General features: G+C 51.9%; 1 protein-coding gene across 2 annotated transcripts in view; it reads left to right on the forward strand.

Annotated features, from left to right (window-relative positions):
• Window positions 1-1,922: 1,922 nt before the first annotated feature.
• Window positions 1,923-22,245, forward strand: part of LOC142289860 (connector enhancer of kinase suppressor of ras 1-like) — a 28,121-nt gene continuing 7,798 nt past the window's right edge. Inside the window, exons 1-5 of one of the 2 annotated variants that reach the window (XM_075333807.1) lie at window positions 1,923-2,083; window positions 2,244-2,401; window positions 6,916-7,118; window positions 15,384-15,440; window positions 20,379-20,464. In XM_075333807.1, the coding sequence (XP_075189922.1) occupies window positions 2,032-2,083; window positions 2,244-2,401; window positions 6,916-7,118; window positions 15,384-15,426 (456 nt within the window). In that variant the 5' untranslated portion in view covers window positions 1,923-2,031 and the 3' untranslated portion in view covers window positions 15,427-15,440; window positions 20,379-20,464. Of the gene's footprint in view, window positions 2,084-2,243; window positions 2,402-6,915; window positions 7,119-15,383; window positions 15,441-20,378; window positions 20,465-22,245 lie in introns of those variants that run through there. The other variant, XM_075333806.1, reaches the window with a different exon arrangement.

Here is a 22,245-nt window from a genome sequence, read left to right on the forward strand (position 1 = left end):
TTATGGGGAGCCCCCCACCCTAACAATATCAGCCAACAGCCGCCCAGAATTGCCGCATACATTATATGCGACAGTTCTGGGACTGTACCCGGCTCTTCCCGATTTGCCCTGGTGCGTTGGCAAATCGGGGTAATAAGGAGTTATTGGCAGCCCATAGCTGCCAATAAGTCCTAGATTAATCATGTCAGGCGTCTATGAGACACCCTCCATGATTAATCTGTAAGTTACAGTAAATAAACACACACACACCAGAAAAAATCCTTTATTAGAAATAAAAACACACACATATACCCTGGTTCACCACTTTAATCAGCCCCAAAAAGCCCTCCATGTCCGGCGTACTCCAGGATGATGCAGCGTCGCTTCCACCGCAGCTGCATGGAGGTGACCGGAGCCGCAGCAGACACAGCCGCTCCGGTCACCTCCACACAGCAAATGAAGACAGCCGCGCGATCAGCTGCTGTCACTGAGGTTACCCGCGGCCACCGCTGGATCCAGTGACAGCGGGTAGCCTCAGTGACATCTCAGCCGATCGCGCTGCTGTCTTCAGTTGCTGTGTGGAGGTGACCGGAGCGGCGGTGTATTCTGCAGCTCCGGTGACAGCAAATGAACGACCTACGTGCAATCTCATAGATCCCGTATGCAACCTGGGCGTGTCACATCGCAAATGCGATTGTACAACTAATTGCAACGTGTAAAGTGGGCTTAACACAAATGAATACAGGGAACCGGGTCGCCAGAGCTGTTTCTTGCCGGTTCTGGGAACCAGCTGCTATTTTAACAACTGGTTCTCCAGAACCGGACAGAACCGGCTGAATCCCACCTCTGGTCCTACGGTTCCGCTGACCTTCGCCAACTCCTGCAGACGGCCACCACCGTCTGCCGACCTTGCTGAATGTGCCTGGGTTCCCAGACACCAACAGTTTCACTCCTCACTCACTACAGACCACAACTGGACTGACTACTGCATTTTCCCGCCTCCAGGCTGTGATCTCCTCGGTGGGCGGGGCCAACCGCCTGGCTCCGCCCCACCTGGTGTGGACATCAACCCTGGAGGGTGGCAACAAGGGTTTAATGTTTGACTGGTGTGACCTGTCCAGGGAGGGGGGTGTCTGGTGTTGTGTAGTGACCTGTCACAATTACATTCAGAATAATCTGCAAGCTTCTTCAGTTTAAAAAAAAAAATCTCATTTTTTTTACATACGGGGCAAAAAAGTGCCATATTTTTACGGACTGTCCTGGAATTTCTGGGTGGTTGGCCTCCCAGGTAATGCCCTCAGAACTGTGCCAGCTACTAGTGCTCCCATAACCGTGCCAGACGTCTAGTGCCCCCATAACCGTGCCAGACGTCTAGTGCCCCCATAACCGTGCCAGCCACTGATGCCCCCATAACCGTTCCAGCCACTAGTGCCCCATAACGGTGCCAACCACTGGTGCCCCCCTAACTGTGCCAACCACTGGTGTCCCCATAACTGTGCCAACCACCCTTGCCCCCTAACTGTGCCAACCACTGGTGCCCCCCTAACTGTGCCAACCACTGGTGCCCCCCTAACTGTGCCCACCACTGGTGCCCCCCTAACTGTGCCAACCACTGGTGCCCCCCTAACTGTGCCAACCACTGGTGTCCCCATAACTGTGCCAACCACTGGTGCCCCCCTAACTGTGCCAACCACCCTTGCCCCCTAACTGTGCCAACCACTGGTACCCCCCTAACTGTGCCAACCACTGGTGCCCCCCTATGCTATTTTTTCTGCATTACTTTTATGGTGAGGTTGGGGCAATGGAAACCAAAAGTAAAATACAACATTTTAAGACCTTTATTCTTCCCACCTTCCCAGGACATTGAGGTGACATTCCTGGGGCTCCGGTACGTGCCGCCGCCGCCGCGGAGGAATGCTGCAGGACCGTACTAGTCCCCCGTACAGAAAATAGTCCCGTCCCCAGTCACGGGGGGCGTGGTCACAGGCGCCGCCTCTCGCCTCACCTGCGTGACGTCAGCAGGGTGGTCCGCCAGGAAGTGCGGGAGACAGTATGGAGCTGATTTCCTCGTGGTCTCCGGACACGGTCAGCGGCTACTTAGAGGGTGAGTACAGCAGGAGGTGACACTGTATACAGTGCTGTGGAAGGCGTGTGTGGACGGTGTCCTGGGTAAGAGCAGGGAGGGTGTGCCTGATATTGGAGTGCTAGGAAAGCCCTGGTGGTCGGGAGGTGACTGATCGCTGCAGTATGTGTGTTATCCGCAGGTCTGGACCCCACAGTACAGCATTACCCCTTCCAGGGCTGGAGTATCTCTGGGCAGAACCTGCTGGACCTGTCCCCTCAGCATCTGGATGCCCTCGGAGTCAGGAGCATTGGACACCAGGAGATATTTCTGGAAGCTGTGGAACAGCTGTGCGCCTTGGTAAGGAGGTAATAATGCTGAAGGGTGCATGGACGTATCCGCCCAGCCGATGGGGTGCAGCGGTATCCGCCACACCGGGGCCCTGGTGTCCGAGTGGGTAGGAGCACCTACCGTCACACCTGGGACCTGGTGTCCGAGTGGCTAGGAGCACCTACCGTCACACCTGGGACCTAGTGTCCGAGTGGCTAGGAGCACCTACCGTCACACCTGGGACCTGGTGTCAGAGTGGCTAGGAGCACCTACCGTCACACCTGGGACCTAGTGTCCGAGTGGCTAGGAGCACCTACCGTCACACCTGGGCCCTGGTGTCCGAGTGGGTAGGAGCACCTACCCTCACACCTGGGACCTGGTGTCCGAGTGGCTAGGAGCACCTACCCTCACACCTGGGACCTGGTGTCCGAGTGGCTAGGAGCACCTACCGTCACACCTGGGACCTGGTGTCCGAGTGGCTAGGAGCACCTACCGTCACACCTGGGACCTGGTGTCCGAGTGGCTAGGAGCACCTACCGTCACACCTGGGACCTGGTGTCCGAGTGGCTAGGAGCACCTACCGTCAAACTTGGACCTGGTGTCCGAGTGGCTAGGAGCACCTACCGTCACACCTGGGACCTGGTGTCCGAGTGGCTAGGAGCACCTACCGTCACACCTGGGACCTGGTGTCCGAGTGGCTAGGAGCACCTACCCTCACACCTGGGACCTGGTGTCCGAGTGGCTAGGAGCACCTACCCTCACGCCTGGGACCTGGTGTCCGAGTGGCTAGGAGCACCTACCGTCACGCCTGGGACCTGGTGTCCGAGTGGCTAGGAACACCTACCGTCACGCCTGGGACCTGGTGTCCGAGTGGCTAGGAGCACCTACCCTCACACCTGGGACCTGGTGTCCGAGTGGCTAGGAGCACCTACCCTCACACCTGGGACCTGGTGTCCGAGTGGCTAGGAGCACCTACCCTCACACCTGGGACCTGGTGTCCGAGTGGCTAGGAGCACCTACCCTCACGCCTGGGACCTGGTGTCCGAGTGGCTAGGAGCACCTACCCTCACGCCTGGGACCTGGTGTCCGAGTGGCTAGGAGCACCTACCGTCACGCCTGGGACCTGGTGTCCGAGTGGCTAGGAGCACCTACCGTCACGCCTGGGACCTGGTGTCCGAGTGGCTAGGAGCACCTACCGTCACGCCTGGGACCTGGTGTCCGAGTGGCTAGGAGCACCTACCGTCACGCCTGGGACCTGGTGTCCGAGTGGCTAGGAGCACCTACCGTCACGCCTGGGACCTGGTGTCCGAGTGGCTAGGAGCACCTACCGTCACGCCTGGGACCTGGTGTCCGAGTGGCTAGGAGCACCTACCGTCACGCCTGGGACCTGGTGTCCGAGTGGCTAGGAGCACCTACCGTCACGCCTGGGACCTGGTGTCCGAGTGGCTAGGAGCACCTACCGTCACGCCTGGGACCTGGTGTCCGAGTGGCTAGGAGCACCTACCGTCACGCCTGGGACCTGGTGTCCGAGTGGCTAGGAGCACCTACCGTCACGCCTGGGACCTGGTGTCCGAGTGGCTAGGAGCACCTACCGTCACGCCTGGGACCTGGTGTCCGAGTGGCTAGGAGCACCTACCGTCACGCCTGGTGTCTGAGTGGGTAGGAGCACCTGCCGTCACACCTGGTGTCTGAGTGGGTAGGAGCACCTGCCGTCACACCTGGGCCCCGGTGGCAGGTGCTTCTACCCACTCGGATACCGGGGCCCAGGTGTGACGGCAGGTGCTTCTACCCACTCGGACACCGGGGCCCAGGTGTGACGGCAGGTGCTTCTACCCACTCGGACACCGGGGCCCAGGTGTGACGGCAGGTGCTCCTACCCACTCGGACACCGGGGCCCAGGTGTGACGGCAGGTGATTCTACCCACTCGGACACCGGGGCCCAGGTGTGACGGCAGGTGATTCTACCCACTCGGACACCGGGGCCCAGGTGTGACGGCAGGTGCTTCTACCCACTCGGACACCGGGGCCCAGGTGTGACGGCAGGTGCTTCTACCCACTCGGACACCGGGGCCCAGGTGTGACGGCAGGTGCTCCTACCCACTCGGACACCGGGGCCCAGGTGTGACGGCAGGTGCTCCTACCCACTCGGACACCGGGGCCCAGGTGTGACGGCAGGTGCTCCTACCCACTCGGACACCGGGGCCCAGGTGTGACGGCAGGTGCTCCTACCCACTCGGACACCGGGGCCCAGGTGTGACGGCAGGTGCTCCTACCCACTCGGACACCGGGGCCCAGGTGTGACGGCAGGTGCTTCTACCCACTCGGACACCGGGGCCCAGGTGTGACGGCAGGTGCTCCTACCCACTCGGACACCGGGGCCCAGGTGTGACGGCAGGTGCTCCTACCCACTCGGACACCGGGGCCCAGGTGTGACGGCAGGTGCTCCTACCCACTCGGACACCGGGGCCCAGGTGTGACGGCAGGTGCTTCTACCCACTCGGACACCGGGGCCCAGGTGTGACGACAGGTGCTCCTACCCACTCGGACACCGGGGCCCAGGTGTGACGGCAGGTGCTCCTACCCACTCGGACACCGGGGCCCAGGTGTGACGGCAGGTGCTCCTACCCACTCGGACACCGGGGCCCAGGTGTGACGGCAGGTGCTCCTACCCACTCGGACACCGGGGCCCAGGTGTGACGGCAGGTGCTCCTACCCACTCGGACACCGGGGCCCAGGTGTGACGGCAGGTGCTCCTACCCACTCGGACACCGGGGCCCAGGTGTGACGGCAGGTGCTCCTACCCACTCGGACACCGGGGCCCAGGTGTGACGGCAGGTGCTCCTACCCACTCGGACACCGGGGCCCAGGTGTGACGGCAGGTGCTCCTACCCACTCGGACACCGGGGCCCAGGTGTGACGGCAGGTGCTCCTACCCACTCGGACACCGGGGCCCAGGTGTGACGGCAGGTGCTCCTACCCACTCGGACACCGGGGCCCAGGTGTGACGGCAGGTGCTCCTACCCACTCGGACACCGGGGCCCAGGTGTGACGGCAGGTGCTTCTACCCACTCGGACACCGGGGCCCAGGTGTGACGGCAGGTGCTCCTACCCACTCGGACACCGGGGCCCAGGTGTGACGGCAGGTGCTCCTACCCACTCGGACACCTGGGCCCCGGCGTCCTAGTGGGTAGGAGCACCTGCTGTCACACCTTGGACCCGGCGTCCGAGTGGGTAGGAGCACCTACCGTCACACCTGGGACCTGGTGTCCGAGTGGGTAGGAGCACCTGCCGTCATACCTGGGACCTGGTGTCCGAGTGGGTAGAAACACCTGCCACCGGGGCCCAGGCGTGACGGCAGGTGCTCCTACCCACTCGGACACCGGGGCCCAGGCGTGACGGCAGGTGCTCTTACCCACTCGGACACCTGGGCCCCGGCGTCCTAGTGGGTAGGAGCACCTGCTGTCACACCTGGGACCCGGCGTCCGAGTGTGTAGGAGCACCTGCCGTCACGCCTGGGACCTGGTGTCCGAGTGGGTAGAAGCACCTGCTGTCACACCTGGGCCCTGGCGTCTGTGGGTGGAGCCATCTGCCGTTACACCTGGGCCCCGGTGTCCGAGTGGGTAGAAACACCTGCCACCGGGGCCCAGGTGTGACGGCAGGTGCTTCTACCCACTCGGACACCGGGGCCCAGGTGTGACGGCAGGTGCTTCTACCCAATCGGACACCGGGACCCAGGTGTGACGGCAGGTGCTTCTACCCACTCGGACACAGGGGCCCAGGTGTGACGGCAGGTGCTTCTATCCACTCGGACGCTGTGGTGCACACAATGAGTATAGACTCTGGTGTGTATTATTCATTGCTGGTGCCTATGCACACTGATAGTCTTATTTCCCCTTTCTATCTACAGTCATGGCCAGAAGTTTTGAGAATGACACCAAAATTATATTTTCACATGATTTGTTGCCCTCTGGTGTTTATTTGTGTTTGTCTGATGTTTACATCACATACAGAAATATAATTGCAATCATATTATGAGTACCAAAAGGTTATATTGACAGAATGAGTTAATGCAGCAAGTCAATATTTGCAGTGTTGACCCTTCTTCAGTACCTCTGCAATTCTCCCTGGCATGCTCTCAATCAACTTCTGGATCAAATCCTGACTGATAGCTGTCCATTCTTGCATAAGCAATGCTTGCATTTTGCCAGAATTTGTTGGTTTTGTTTGTCCACCCGTCTCTTGATGATTGCCCACAAGTTCTCAATGGGATTAAGATCTGGGGAGTTTCCAGGCCATGGACCCAAAATCTCTGTTTTGTTCCATGAGCCATTTAGTGATCACCTTTGCTTTATGGCAAGGTGCTCCATCATGCTGGAAAAGGCATTGTCCCTGATGTTTTGCTGTTAAGCTGATCACTCTTTGACATTCTGGAGTATATGCAAATTGCCATTAGAAAAACTTAAGCAGTAGACTTTGTAAAAATTAATATTTGTAGCATTCTCAAAACTTTTGGCCATGACTGTAGTTGTTTCTTTCTTTTCTAGCACTATGAGCTGCACAGTGAGACGCTGAGGTCCCTCACTGACAAGCTGTATGGAGTCTCGCAGTCCTTGTCCTCGCACATCCTCCTCCTCAGGAAGGCTTCTTCACTGTCCCAGGCCCTGGCTCTGTCTCCCACCCAGAAGCAGCTGGCTTGTATCATAGACATCGTCTCTGCAGCACGAGGCCTCTTCTCCTGGCTTAACAGGTATTTGGGGGGGTGAGGAATCCTAAGAATGAGGGAGCTGCACTGGCTCCGCACTGCTCTCCCTGCTCTGCCGTGGTCCTTGGCTACCGCTGATTAGAAAGCCATGGCACAGAACTGTGGAGGATTTTATACATTACTTCCCATATACCTGCGCTTTAAGAGGTCACTCAGTGATACCATACTACACTATATATATAATGAGGACCTAATGTGATATTATTATCTAAAATATTTGTAAGGTTCTGCAGAATATGTTGGTGCTATAGAAATGAAATCAATGTTATGCGTGGCCTAAAACAATCCATATGCTAAGCAGAAAGGAAAAACCATGCCCATAAAATCAACCTGATCTTCTATTTCTGGGGAGGGGGCTGGCTTTTCATCTACCAGTTATAAAGCGGTTGTCCACTACTCGTACAACCCCCTTCTAATTTTGGGTTGCTGGTGAGAGTGGCATAAAACTAAAAAAAAAAAAAAGTCATCTAGAATAAAAGCCTCGACCTGTCATATGCCAGTGTCTGCCATCTTTTCCTCCCTGTTGTTAGTCCCCCATTGTGCTCTATCATACTGATGTGTTATAGAATCTTTTTTGCTTCATTAGTAAAGCCCGCTTTACACGCTACAAGATATCTTACGATGTGTCGGCGGGGTCACGTCTTAAGTGATGCACATCCGGCATCGTAAGGTATGTTGTAGCGTGTGATAGCGACGTGCAATTGCGATTGAATGAAAAACCGTTCATCGCATGCACGTCGTTCATTCCTGACGAATTGAACGTCAGGTTGTTCATCGTACCCGGGGTAGCGCACATTGCAGTGTGTGACACCCCGGGAACGATGAACAGATCTCACCTGCCTCCTGCGGCTCCCGGCCCACAATGCGGAAGGAAGGAGGTGGGCGGGATGTTAACGTCCCGCGCAGCTCCGCCCCTCCGCTTCTATTGGTCGCCTGCAGCAAACGTCCCTCCCACTCCAGGAAGTGGACGTTCGCCGCCCACATCGAGGTCGTATGGAAGGTAAGTATGTGTGACGGGGGTTAATCGTATGTGCGGCACGTTCAACAAATTGAACGTGCTGCACATACGATGGGGGCGTTGCAAATCGCATATGATATCGTATGCTTAATCGTAACGTGTAAAGCAGGCTTTACTCCTGCTAATTTACCAGATTGGTTACCGGAGTCCGGAGAGTTTGGCATCCCAGAGGTCACCGTGGTAACCTGCCAGATTGTAATGCTCGGCTGCATTCCTGCACAGATTATCTCAGCACTAGAAATTTCAGGCACAGCTAGATTTTGTCATCCATAGCCAATGCAAGGTAGTATGGACTGTCCTACATTATCGGGTGCTGACGGGACCCTGACAGTTTATTAACTCCTTACTGCCCGGTGCTACCATAGTACATTGATTGCAGGTCTGGAGCGAAACTCCGTTCATCTGAACATAGCCTTATATTCAAATAAACTGTTCCTTTTCATCTATACACAAAGTACTGCAGCCATATACAGGCTATGTATACACACTGCTGCTTTTTATTCTATTCCGTTGCTTCTGAAATGTTTTTTTGTTTTTAATTTTTTGGTTTGGCAATGGCCGTGTTCAATTAGCTGCCCAACTCCTACAACACAGTAGCACTGCGGGACAGGAGCGATGCCACTAGCATTAATTGTGGAAAAAAGAGAGAGAAATTCAGCTCACCGAGTTGCTGTAATCCGCTGTCTGTTAGGACCCGCGCACGGAGGGCTAGGCTGCCAGATAAACGATCAGGAGCGAGGAAAGTCCAGCGCAGTCCAATATATCCAGTTAAAAATCTCAATCTCTGTGGGGTCTGTACAATATCCCTGTATTATCCTGCTGACCGCTTTGTATTCCTATTTTTAATGGATTTACCAAATAAATGTGATTTTTAACTGGATATATTGGACTGCGCTGGACTTTCCTCTCTCCTAGCATTAATTGTGGGTCCTGGCTGTATGATACAGCCAACACCTAGGACAGAGCCTAGTACACTGCTGCTGGAGTTGGCCAGGGCAGACGTAGGTTAAGAAAACACATGTAAGGGAATATTTTTCACCCATTCCTGCCTGTTTGTTTCCTTTCTTCAAAAATATCTACTTTAGCTTTGTGAGGGCTCGTGTATTATAGAATGAATTGTAGATTTGAGTCATTCCAGATCAAATCAGTGGCAGTTATCAGTGATAGCTGCAGTTTAGTCGCCTCTGTTAATCTGAGCAAGCTCCACTCTCTCCAGATACCGTACAGTTACGTCATCTGCTGTGAAGGGGTTAATACGCTGATGTACTGTAGATTTCTCTAGTCCCTTCCACAACAGCATAGGAGGAGGAAACACAGAGAGGTTAAAAGGACCCTCCCACCTCCCATAGCCAGTGTCTTTCCTGTCCCCATGGGGCATGGAGAGGTTTTGTTTTTCTCCTATGCTGTGGTGGCCGGCGGACTGCAGTGTGTGTGTGTGTGTGTGTGTGTGTGTATATATATATATATATATGATATTGTTTTGTGTAGTTACCAAGTGTTTGTGTAGGGGCTGTACATGTTCTGGGCGTTGTCTGGGTGTAGCGGGGGGTGAGAGCGGTGTTGTTTGTGTGTTGCGTTGTGTGTCGTTATTTGTGGAGCGCTGTGTGTCTGTATCGTTGTGTGTATGTGTGTTGCGCGGTTTGTGTATGTGTGTTTTGGGGGAGGTATGTTTTGTGCAATGTGTGTGTTGTGCGGTATGTGCGTATATTTGTGTGTGCCGCGGTGTTTGGGTGTTGTGTGTCTGCGGCGTTGTGTGGGTGTCTGTGTAGGGCGGTGTTTGTGGTTCCCAGTGTGTGTGTGGTGTATTGTGCGTGTGTGGCAGTGTGTGTGTGTGTTTTGGGGGGAGGTGTGCACCCCCCATCGTGGTCCACCCCCCATCTTGCTCCATCCCCCATGCTGCGCACCCCCCATCGTGCTCAATCCCCACTCCCCATTGTGCTCCATCCCCCATGCTGAGCACTCCCCATCGTGCTCCATCGTGTGTGTGCGTGTGCGTCTGAGTGTGCGTCTGAGTGTGTGTCTGAGTCGCGGCCAATCCGTGCGGGGGGGCGGACCCGAGGCGAGGCGAGCGGCCAATCCGTGCGGGGGGACGAGGCGAGGCGAGCGGCCAATGCGTGCGGGGGGAGGAGCCAAGGTGAGCCCACCGGCCAATCAGCTTTGTGTCACCGTACGGACACAATTTTGGAGCAAGACAGACAGACAGACAGACTAAGGCAATTATATATATATATAGATATATATATATATTTTTTTTTTTCCCCTACCTTAGCCGGGCAGTATCGGACGGGCCTTCGCCGCTCCTCCCATACTGTTCCCTCACGCTGTGAGGGACCGCTGCTCCAGCCCTCCGGATCTCCTCTGGGGTGATGCGGGCTGTGTAGCTCCCCGGCCGGCGTCCTCCCTGAGCCGCCGACCGCCTCCTGTGTGCACGCTGCAGTACGACCCGGAAGTGCTGCCGCGGGCGGGACTTCCGGTCTCGCGACCTTCCGGTCCAGGCACTTCCGGTCACGGAGGCAGCGTGACGGACTCGCCGTCGCTTCCACGGCCTGTCAGGGACCTGATACGGGAGGCGGGGAACGTTCCCTATCACTGGGGAGGGCAGGCCTTTCTGCATAAAGGCCGCCCTGAAGACTTCAGAATCATGGTAAGGAATTCTACTGTGCTCACTGACATGTCTTCCCCTGCGTCTGCAGAGCCCAGTGTTCCCCATGCCGCAGTAAGTAAGGAGGGGGGTGGTCCCTTATGCATAGTCTCAGGCTGGTGTTTATGGCTCCTTCTGGTCTGTGTTTTCCAGGAGGACAAGCCTGCTAAAAAATCTGACAAAGGTGACACATTAGAGAAGTCTGAGAAATCTGATAAGCCTGCCAAGCCTGACCGCTATGAAAAGACTGAAAAGATTAAAAAGTGTCCAGTCTGTATAAAAAAGCTCCCTGCAGTTTGGGATAAGAAGCTTTGCCAACAGTGTACGGACCAGATTGTTAGGGCTGAACAACCGTCCCTGGTAGACGAGCTTCGGTCCATGATGAAACAGGAGATTCAGGCCTCACTAGCCTCCCTCCCTGCTCCTGGCCCTTCTACCCCAAAGAAAAGGAAACTCCAGTCAGCCCCGTCTGATCATGAGGATGCTGATTCCGCCTCGGAGGGTCCCGACGAGGGTTCTTCCTCCGGGAGGTCTGCCCAGTCCTTCCTTTTCCCCTCAGAAGATTTGGGGGATCTTATTGGGGCGGTTAGGAGCACTATGGGGTTAGAGGAAGTGCAGGTTTTTCCCTCGGTCCAGGATGAAATGTTCGCTGGACTGAAAACCGTCAAACAATTAGGGTTTCCTGTTCATGCCAATATTCTGGATATTGTCTCTCAGGAATGGGAATTTCCTGAGAAGCGTTTCCGGGGTGACCCCAGGCGCCGATTTTCCCTGGAGGCTTCTGGGTTGCATTGGGAGGTTCCCAAAGTGGATGTGCAGGTGGCCAGGGTTGCTAAACAAACGGCGCTCCCCTTTGAAGATACTTCCCAGCTTAGAGATCCGATGGATAGGAAGGTCGAGGGCCTCATGAAGCGATCCTGGGAGGCCTTGTCTTCTACCATTCAGGCCAATATTGCCTCCACTTGTGTCTCCCGGTCCCTACTTAGGTGGCTCGACCAGTTGGAGGCTCATATTTCCCAGGGTACCCCTCGGGAGGAGTTGCTAGAATCCCTTCCCTTACTTAGGAAAGCTACCAGTTTTTTGGCGGATACCTCGGTGGAGTCTGTCCGCCTGGCTGCCAGGACCTCGGTCTTGTCTAACTCTGCCAGACGTGCCCTCTGGCTTAAGGCATGGAGTGGAGACTCCACCTCTAAAATGAGACTTTGCTCCCTTCCGTTTAAAGGGGATTTGGTGTTTGGGCCTGCCCTGGATGACATTCTGGACAAGGCGAATGATTGTAAGGCCTTGCCGGATCCTAAGCCCTCCAGGAAGCGGTCCTTTCGCCCCTCGATGCCTCAGTCCTCCCAGCCCAGGGGGAAAGGGAAGTCGGGCCGGTGGAGCTACCCTAAGGGAAGAGGGAGAAACATTCTCATCCCTTCCCATCAACAACGTCCTCAGCAAGACAAACCATGACTCGGATCGGGTAGGGGGACGACTCTCGGCTCTTCTTCCCCAGTGGCGGTCCATCACCTCCTGCCAATGGGTCCTGAAGATCGTCTCAGAGGGTCTATTAATAGAATTCATCTCCCCCCCCTCTACCAGGCCTCCGAGTCACGGCTCTGGCGCAGGGTTCACAGGCCCTCCTGTACTCGAAGATTCAGGAGCTAATGCATTCGGGGGTCGTTTCCCCAGTCCCGAGTCAGGAAGGAGGAGTAGGCCACTACTCCCGTCTCTTCCTTGTCAAAAAGCCGTCTGGCGATGTCCGGATTATCATCAATCTGAGGCGTCTCAACCGGCAGGTCAGATACCGGCGTTTCAAGATGGAGTCTGTGAGATCGGCTATCCCACTGATAGGTCTGCACCACCAGATGGCCTCAATAGACCTGAAAGACGCCTACTTCCATGTACCCATCCATCCGTGTCACAGGCAATACCTCAAGTTTGCGGTTCTGCACGGGGTGGAGGTGCTTCATTTCCAATTCAACGTACTTCCCTTCGGGATCTCCTCGGCTCCAAGGATCTTTTCAAAGATCATGGCAGAGGTGGTTCGCCTTCATACGATTGCAAGGTATCTGTCTGGTTCCATATTTGGACGACTTTCTTCTCGTGGCTCCCTCCGCTCAGATCCTCCGGAGCCATGTGGAGAAGTCCTTAAGCATTCTTCGTTCCTAGGGCTGGATCCCCAATCTCAAGAAATCACAGTTGCAACCCTCCTCCACTTTGCAGTTTCTCGGGGTGCTGCTGGACTCCGACAGACAGGCATCCTTTCTCCCGGGGAGCCACCGGTTGACCCTGCTAACCAAAATATCAAAGCTTCGCCGACCGGCTCGCCCGACCCTTCGAGCAGCTATGTCGGCTCTAGGTTCTATGACGTCCTGCATTCCCTCAGTCATGTGGGCTCAGGCCCACTCTCGTTGTCTACAGGATCATATCCTGGCGCATTGGGCCAGACTCCCGTCCTCCCTGAACAAACTGTTTCGCCTCTCAGGGACCGTCTCCTCATCCCTTCTCTGGTGGCTGCATCCCAACAACCTAAAGGTGGGGGTTGCCTGGACTCAGACGCCCCTGGTTACACTAACAACCGATGCCAGCCTGCGGGGATGGGGTGCTATGGTGGCAAACTCCCCATTTCAGGGGGTCTGGAGTCCTTATGTCAGCTCCCAATCCTCCAACTACCGGGAGCTCAGGGCAGTCAGGGAAGCCCTCCTTGCGGCTCAGGATCTCGTCCGGGACACTCACGTCCTGGTCTACTCAGACAATGTCACCACGGTAGCACATCTCCGCCGTCAGGGCAGTACACGATTGGGCGCCCTGAAGTCTGTGTCCTCCCGGATCTTCCACTGGGCAGAACGGTCCCTGCTATCCCTTTCTGCAGTCCATCTAAAGGGATCCCAAAACCTTCAGGCAGATTTCCTGAGTCGTCGGGATGTTCACCCAGGGGAGTGGAGTCTGGACCAAGCGGTGTTCTGCTCTCTGGTGGCAAGATGGGGTACTCCAGAGGTGGACCTCTTTGCTTCAGCAAGAAATCGCAAAGTCGCAACATTTTTCTCCCTGAACCCTCGGGACAATGCGTTGGGGGTGGATGCCTTCTGCCACACTTGGTCCTTTTGCCTCGCCTACGCCTTCCCCCCCCAATTCCTCTTCTAGCACGAACCCTGAGGAAGATCAGAGGCGACGGAGCCGCAACTATCCTGGTAGCTCCTCTGTGGCCAGGGCAGAGTTGGTACAGCCTGATCCTGACTCTCGGGATCGACGGACCGGTCCTCCTGGGTTCGGACCCCACTGTCTCAGGGTCCGATATTCCATCCGGACCCCCAGAAACTCTAGTTGGCTGCCTGGCTTCTGAGGCCCGGGCACTGAAGGCCCATGGACTTTCTGACAAGGTCGTGGCTACTCTACAGAGCAACCGTAAACCGGGGACTAATAGTATTTACAATAAAATCTGGATGAGATTTTCCTCCTGGTGTGGTTCCCGGCCTCCTGACCCGCTCCGGCCTAACATTGCGCAGATTCTCGACTTCCTCCAGAGTGGATTGGACTTAGGCCTTCGGCCCAGCACCCTGAAGGTGCAGGTCTCAGCACTCAGTGCAGTCTTTGACATGGCTCTGGCAGATCATCGCTGGATCCGCCGTTTCTTCGTGTCCGCTAGTAGACTGTCCGCGTCAGAGGGTCCTGACACCTCGCTGGGATCTCAATGTGGTACTTACCGGACTATCTCAGTCACCCTTTGAGCCTCTGTCCTCCTGTAGCATCCGTTCTCTCTCTCACAAGACTGCCTTTCTCGTGGCTATTACGTCCGCTCGGAGAGTCGGGGAACTTCAAGCATTGTCTATTCGGGAGCCTTACCTGACCGTCAGAGATGACAGCATTTGTTTTCCAGCTGAATCCTTCCTTCCTTCCCAAAGTGGTTTCGGATTTTCACCGTTCTCAGTCCATCGTCCTGCCTTCCTTCTGTCAGCATCCTAGGACTCCGGGGGAGGAAGTGTTCCATTCTTTGGACGTTCGTCGGACGGTGTTGCACTACCTAGCTATTACTGCACCTTGGCGTATTGATCATAACCTATTCATACAGCCCTTTGGTCGAAATAAGGGCAAGAAGGTGGCTAAAAGTACCGTCGCCAACTGGATTGTGCGGGCTATTAGAGACGCCTACCTCGCTCAGCATCTGTCTCCGCCTACTGGATTTACGGCGCACTCCACCAGGGCTACCTCTGTCTCCTGGGCTGAACGGGCAGGGGCTTCTCCTGAGCAGATCTGCAAGGCGGCTACGTGGTCTTCCCTCCATACTTTCACAAAGCATTATCGTTTGGATCTGGATTCCAACAGGGATTTGGCTTTTGGCAGGAAGGTCCTGCAGGATGTGGTCCCCCCCAGGTATCAATTCGTTGGTATTCCTCCTATGCTGTCGTGGAAGGGACTAGAGAAATAAGAATTATTCTTACCGTTAATTCGGTTTCTAGGACCTTCCACGACAGCATGTAATTCCCTCCCTTATCCTCGATGTTCCTGGATGTGTTTGTACTTCTCATATGCTATGGGTTCTTTGTAAGACACTGGCTATGGGAGGTGGGAGGGTCCTTTTTAACCTCTCTGTGCTTCCTGTCCCAATTAGGGCGTGGAGAGACAACCTCCTATGCTGTCGTGGAAGGTCCTAGAAACCGAATTAACGGTAAGAATAATTCTTATTTCCTGCGTATTCTAGAAACCAACATTGAATTGAGGCTCCAAAGCACACGTTTCATATTGCCACATTTGTGTACATACCGTAGTTACAATCAACATTACTCACCCCCAGTGCAAATAGTGCTTATAGTAACATTTCCAAACTTCCTGCTGATCGCAATAAACAGGAAGAAATGCGGATATTGCTGAATGTGGGCTGGGAAATGCCATATTAATTTTACCATATAATGTAATGGTGAAAAAACACAATTGTGCCATTGTTTACATTTTGATTTTACAGTATTCATTTTGCTGTAAGAATAACCCTCAAGTAGAGATAAGCGAGTTTTTCTAATATTCGTATTTGCTTTACTCGTAACGAGTACTTTGTAATACTAACGTATTTGTTTCAAATAGTGAGTACAATGCAAGTCAATGGGAAATGCGAGTAATTTGCTGCTGGACTCCAGTAGAAATGACTCACATTTCCCATTGACTTGCATTGTACTCGCTATTCGAAACGAATATGCGAGTGTTACAAAGTACTCCGTACGAGTATCGCAAATACGAATATTACGGTACTCGCTCATCTCTACCCACAAATGATTCTGTAGGTCAGTGTGGTTACAGCCATACCAAATTAAGGTTTTTTTTTTTTTCATTATATAAATTTTAGTGGTAAATGTAAAACCTCTAGGAATAAACTTAGAATTTAAGGAACAGTTCAAATTATTTTATTAATTTCTTACTGAACATGATAACAAATATGTTTGCATGCTTATGCTCACACGCCAACTTGTGTTATTGAGCTTCTCTCAGTAGAAGAAAATTGTGAGATGCCAAATACGACTAGTTGGCATGTGACCGCAGCTATATGAATCGTATACATGACTGCCCAATGGCACAGGGAATATAGAGGTATCATGACGCTGTGTGCATCTTACTCTCGCACTTCTGCATCCACAGACGTTGCAGAATTGGCTCTTTAGACTGGAGAACCCCTTTACTAAGCAACGGCAGAAGTGCTCTTAATCAATTTTCCCATTAAAAATTATTGTGTATTATCAAATTATATATCCCAAAAGGGAAGTAATGGGCGAATAGTCACTATTCATGTTTGGATTATTCGTAACTAATCCCTAACTACTATGGCGGTATTCGTCACGAATAATGAACCTAATGTAAGTCAGTGGGGAACCTGAGCATTTTCTTTTTTGTCGTGAAGAATACTGGAATAGACTCTGAATTCAGTAACTATTATCTGAACTTGAATAGATACTATTCGCCCATCACTAGACCTGATTATTAAAAAAAAAAAAATGCACCTCTAGCCAAAATCAAATAATATGGTTATCTACAGTATATCAAGTGATTACACCTCTGTTTTCTAAATATTGTGTATATCTTTTCATGGGACAACACTGAAGATCTGACACTTTGATACAATGTAAAGTAGTATACAGCTTGTATAACAGTGTAAATATGCTGTGTCCTCTGAATAACTCAACACAGCCATTAATGCTTAAACCCTGGCAACAAATGTGAGCACACCCCTAAAAGAAAATGGCCAAATTGTGCCCAATTGACCATGTTTCCTCCCTGGTGTCATGTGACTCATTAGTGTTACAAGATCTGTGTGAATGGGGAGTGTGTCTTCCTACAGTCAAGCATGGTGGTGAGAGTGTCATGGTTTGGGGGGCTGCTGGCTATGGGGATCGATAGTTCATTGAGGGAACCATAAATGCCAACATGTACTGTGACACACTGAAGCAGAGCCTGATCCCCCCCCTCCCTTCAGAAACTGGGCCCTAGGGCACTATTCCAACATAATGACCCCAAACAATTCTCCAAGATGACCAGTGCCTTGCTAAAGTAATTGAGGGTAGCGGGGCTGGACTGGCCATCATGTCCTCAGACTTAAACCCTATTGAGCATCTGTGGGGCATCCTCAAATGGAAGGTGGAGGAGCACAAGGTCCCTAACATCCACCAGCTCCATGATGTCGTCATGGAGGACAGAAGAGGATTCCAGCGGCTCCTGTGAAGCTCTAGTAACTCCATGCCCAAGAGAGTGAAGTGCTTGAAAATAATTGTGGCCACATAAAATATTTACACTTTGGGCACAATGTGGCCATTTTCACTTAGGGGTGTAATCACTTTTGTTGCTAGTGGTTTTTACATTAATGGCTGTGTTGGTTATTTAGAGGGCACCCCAAATTTACACTGTTATACAAGCTGTACACTGACTACTTTACATTGTATCAAAGTGTCCTATCTTCAGTGTTATCCCATAAGTTATAATGAAATATTCACAAATGTGAGGGGTGTACTCACTTTGATATACCGTAAATAGGAAAACTAAAAGGTTATATTTTTCAAAATGTGGTGATGGGGAAGAAAGCAAAACAGCAGTGTCGTATGGAGACTATCACTTCACTTGATATATACACTGTGCACAATAATTTGGCAGTATGCATGGTTGATGAATCATTTTATTATAGAACTACAGTGCTGTCAGACATAACAAAACGGTTAATAAACCTGAATATTTAAGAAAGTAATAATGAAGATTTATCTTAGGAGAATGTGTGTAGAATTATTGGCCAATTATTACTGTGCAGAATTATTATGCAACTTAATGTACAAAAATACATTTCTGACATTTAAAAGGCGCCAATCAAGGCCTCCCAAACTCTGTACAAATGGGTGACTGTTTCCCTTCATCGTAAATATCTCATTTAAGAAGGGCCCAAAAGTTCTCAATAGGGTTTAGGTCAGGTGAGGAAGGGACCAGGTCATTATTCTTTCATCGTTTAAAGGAACTCTCCATGGATGAGATGAAATGGTGTCCATGATATAACTCAAACTGCTGCCCATCCTGGTCACATGTCTGAATTGGCGCCAATTCCGAATAGAGTCGCCATTACATTAGTCCAGCGCTCTCACCACAATCCTTCCTGCAGACACAGTTCATCCTGTTCTGATGAAGCTCCAGGTGGGTCTTAACCGCCATGGGTGTCTTGGATTGTAAGAAAAATCATGTTCGTGTACTGCCCCGGCGCAGACCGGGGTGCTCGGATTCGGGGTGGTGCTGCCTCGAAGGGTCCGGACCCGGGCTCGGCTAACACTCCGATCCTTGAAAGGGGGATTATTTACAGGGGAGAAGTTTTTGATGCCACCTGCGGGTTGCGGTAATGGGAGTACCGCCACTGCTGGAAGGAGTACCGGGGCAGATGGTGTTGGGGCAGCAAGGTGTCAGTCCCTCCACAAGTAGGGAAGGCCCTGGGCTCTGGGGTTTTTGGTGGATACTGGGGAGCGCAGGGTGCAGGGGAACAGAGTACTCACTGTGGGTAGTCGTGGTGCAGGATGAGGATTATAAAGGAGACACTCACACTGGAGATAAACCGAAGTCTCTGTGCATCACAGTCACTACAGGGAGCCCGTCCAGGTGTCCGCTCCCACCGGTGTCACTTGATAGTCCGGACTCTGCCTCCGTGCACAATTTTAGTGGCCCCTTGGCATGAAGCTGTTGGGGCCCCGCTACCTGTGTGTAGGGCAGCTGTGCTCTTGATGGCTGGCACTTGGGATTTCAGTTGGGTTGCCTTTTATGGAGAACCCTATTCCCCGCGTTATGCTGATGCCTTCAATCTCTGAGCTCTTAGGGAAGTTTGTGAAGATACTCTCCCTCCCAGGTTAATTATCAGGGCGGCGGAACCTGCCCCTGACCTAGGGTCCTGTACTCCGCCATGCTCTGTACCGGTAAGTTCTTTTGGGGTTCTGATGCCGATAGTCCTCCAAGACTATGTCCGTCACACCCCTTTCCAATGTCCCTGCTACCGGTCCCCGACTCCTGTGGTCCCGCTCCACAGTCTGCGACCCAACCTTGGTCTCGCTCCCTGGGAGCTACTACTCCCAGCTCCTCACTCTTTGAGGGCTCTCACTCAACTGCCTTCCTCTCTCCCACCAGTCTGCCTGACCCCTAGGTGGGTGGCCCTACTCCAGCTTGACCAACCCACTGGTGTGTCTGACAGGTTTGATGTGAGGTGTGGTTGGGATTTGTAATGCTGATGGGGTGACACTGGTTATTGGGAACCTGTAACAACGGGGGTTGGGTCCTGCACTCTGGAGGACAGGATGCAGTTCTCTGATATAGTTAGGGGCGCTACATTTGCATATCCCTTTAAGTGCTGCCTCCTACTACGCAGTTTTGGAATATGACCGCACTGGAGGATAATGGGTTCCTGGTAACTTAGTTTGATTTTTCTCAAATGTTTAGCAGTTTAAAGGGATTTTCCCATCCAAATCCACAAGTCGGCAGTTGCTGTGAGGATTCTCCGGTGTCAGTGTCGGGAACCACGGTTAGTGATTCCAAGTATGCGATGTATACTCCCGGCCAGAATCTGACTATATGAGTGCAGCCTCACTCAATACGCTTGCATTTAGTGAGGCTGCGCCCATCTAGTTGGATTCTTGCAGATCGCGTAGTCGCGGCCATGTGACCTCCGTTTTCGGCTCTGACACTGGAGAATCCTGCCAGTGCACAATTGCTGAAGAGTTGTGGATTTGGATCTGACAACCCTTTTAATGCGTGTTGCTTTTTCTGATCCACCTTTTTAAGGATCTGTAATCACGCTTCAATATCATAGCAATGTCAAGACTGCTGCATCCTTTAAGACTTTTGACAATTTTGAACTTTTTCGAGTCAGTTACAGCTCTTTGGCCCATTTTGTATAAAGGGTGTATATATCCTTAGGCCATATTCTCCCTCATTACACAAATACACATCACCGGATCCGCTTCATGCAATTGGCATTCAACTATATTCAGCTTAAAGTTGGAAAATGTGTATAAAAATGATATGGTCAAAATCCTCACTAGTCCAATAATTCTGCACAGTGTGTTATTGTATACTTTGTGTATAATTACATTGTGTATTCTATCTCCAGGTATCTGTTCACACGCCTGAATGACTACTCCGCTAGTCGGGATGTTATTGCTCTGTGTGTAGAGCTGGCAGAGCTGCTTCATAAGGTATGGAATGGGAATATTTTCTATATATTTCACCTTCACTCAATGTTTTTGAGCTGTTAATAAGCAGACACAGACTCCCTTTAATAGTGCCAGCCTGTAGTGGCGTTACGTATGCAGATGTGACCCTTGCAGGATCCAAGTGTTTGCCCAAGGTCTTTCCTGAGTATGAACATATATCTGTAAATATTATCTTTTAATATACAGTATTTTTTTATAATGGAGACAAAATAATCCAGGTTTCATGTTACAGTAATTATTAAAAGGAATTTTTCACACCTTTTTGAAGGTCAGAATGCAGCTGGAGCGGACAGCAATTTTTATGCTGTCTTTTGTGTCTCTATGGTGTAGTTTATGGGAACGTTACATTTTAAAGGGAACTTGTCACTGGATTTAGTAACTATAAGCTGTGGCCACCACCACGCTCTTATATTCAGCATTCTAATAGTCTGTATATAAGAGATCAGGCTGCTGTATAGAATGTAAAAGTCCCTTTATAATACCTAACGGGCGGTGCGGTGCAGACCGGTTGGATGGATGTCTCCATTCTCTGTGTCTGGCGCCGCCTCTTTTGGCCATCTTTGTACTCATTCTTCTGAAACCTGGGTGCATGACGCATCCTACGTCATGCACGCTATCCGGCACTGCGGTCCTGCGCAGGCGCACTACAATATTTTGATCTGCCCTGCTCAGGGCCAATTCTGACGCTTTGCCTCAGCTTTTTCTTATTGCCCTTGTGTGGTGGCATTTGGGTTGATGGTAGTTTTGGATGGTGTCAGCTGTGTAGTGTTAGCTGGTACCAAGCCCTGGTGTTAGTAAACGAGAGGTGTCTATGAGACATCCCCAGTACTAACCCAGTAAGTGAAAATAAACACACACATATATACTTTTTTTTTTTTTTTTTTTTTTTAAATACACTTCCCCCTACACTTTCCCTGGTTCACCATTTTATTTAAAAAAAAAAAAAAATCCATGCAGGTCCGAAATGGTCCAGGGAAGGATACATAAAAGAGAAACATAAATAAGACACTATCCCTCCTTTATCAATTTATTAGCAAGCAAAGTTGCCTGCTCTGACCTAGTCCAGCGGTTCCCACGACTTTGCTTGATTACGTGGATCAAAGGCCTGGGACCTCAGATTACCACAGATTACCTGGAGCCGCAGAACAAGGCTCCATGCGCTTTGAGCAGCAGCTAATCCAGGTTAAGCAACATACCATGAGATCCAGGACACTGATGACCGGTGACATCAGGATCATCACCGTTAATCACTGTGATGAGCGTTGATATTCCTGACATAATCAGTGTCCTGGGTCTCCTGATGCGTAGCATGAGCTGGGACTGGCTGCTGCTCAAAGCCTATGGCGCCTCATTCTCAGGTTTCATTACCTTTGATCCAGGTAATTAGAGAAATATTGTGGGAACACTAGACTACATGGAAGCATGGAACTTTGCTTTCTAATAAATTTGTGAATGAGTGACAGAGTCTTGCTTTAATTTCTCTCTTAGGTCTTTTAGATTTCCATTTGTGGACTACATCGGAATCACTGGTCTAATAGACAGCTCTCAATTACTAACACCAGGGCTTGATGACAGCTGACACTACACAGCTGACATCAACCCCCACTAACATTACCTTGATTGCAATCGGAAAGAGCTGAGGCGAAGCGCCAGAATTGGCACTTCTATTGTGATGTGCCACTTCTGGGGCACCTGCGAGTTGGCATTTGTAGGCTGGGAAGGGCCCAATAACCATGGACCTTCTCACCCTGATAATATCAGCCT

The sequence above is a fragment of the Anomaloglossus baeobatrachus genome, chromosome 2 (genome assembly GCF_048569485.1).
Source record: "Anomaloglossus baeobatrachus isolate aAnoBae1 chromosome 2, aAnoBae1.hap1, whole genome shotgun sequence".
Lineage (NCBI taxonomy): Eukaryota > Metazoa > Chordata > Amphibia > Anura > Aromobatidae > Anomaloglossus > Anomaloglossus baeobatrachus.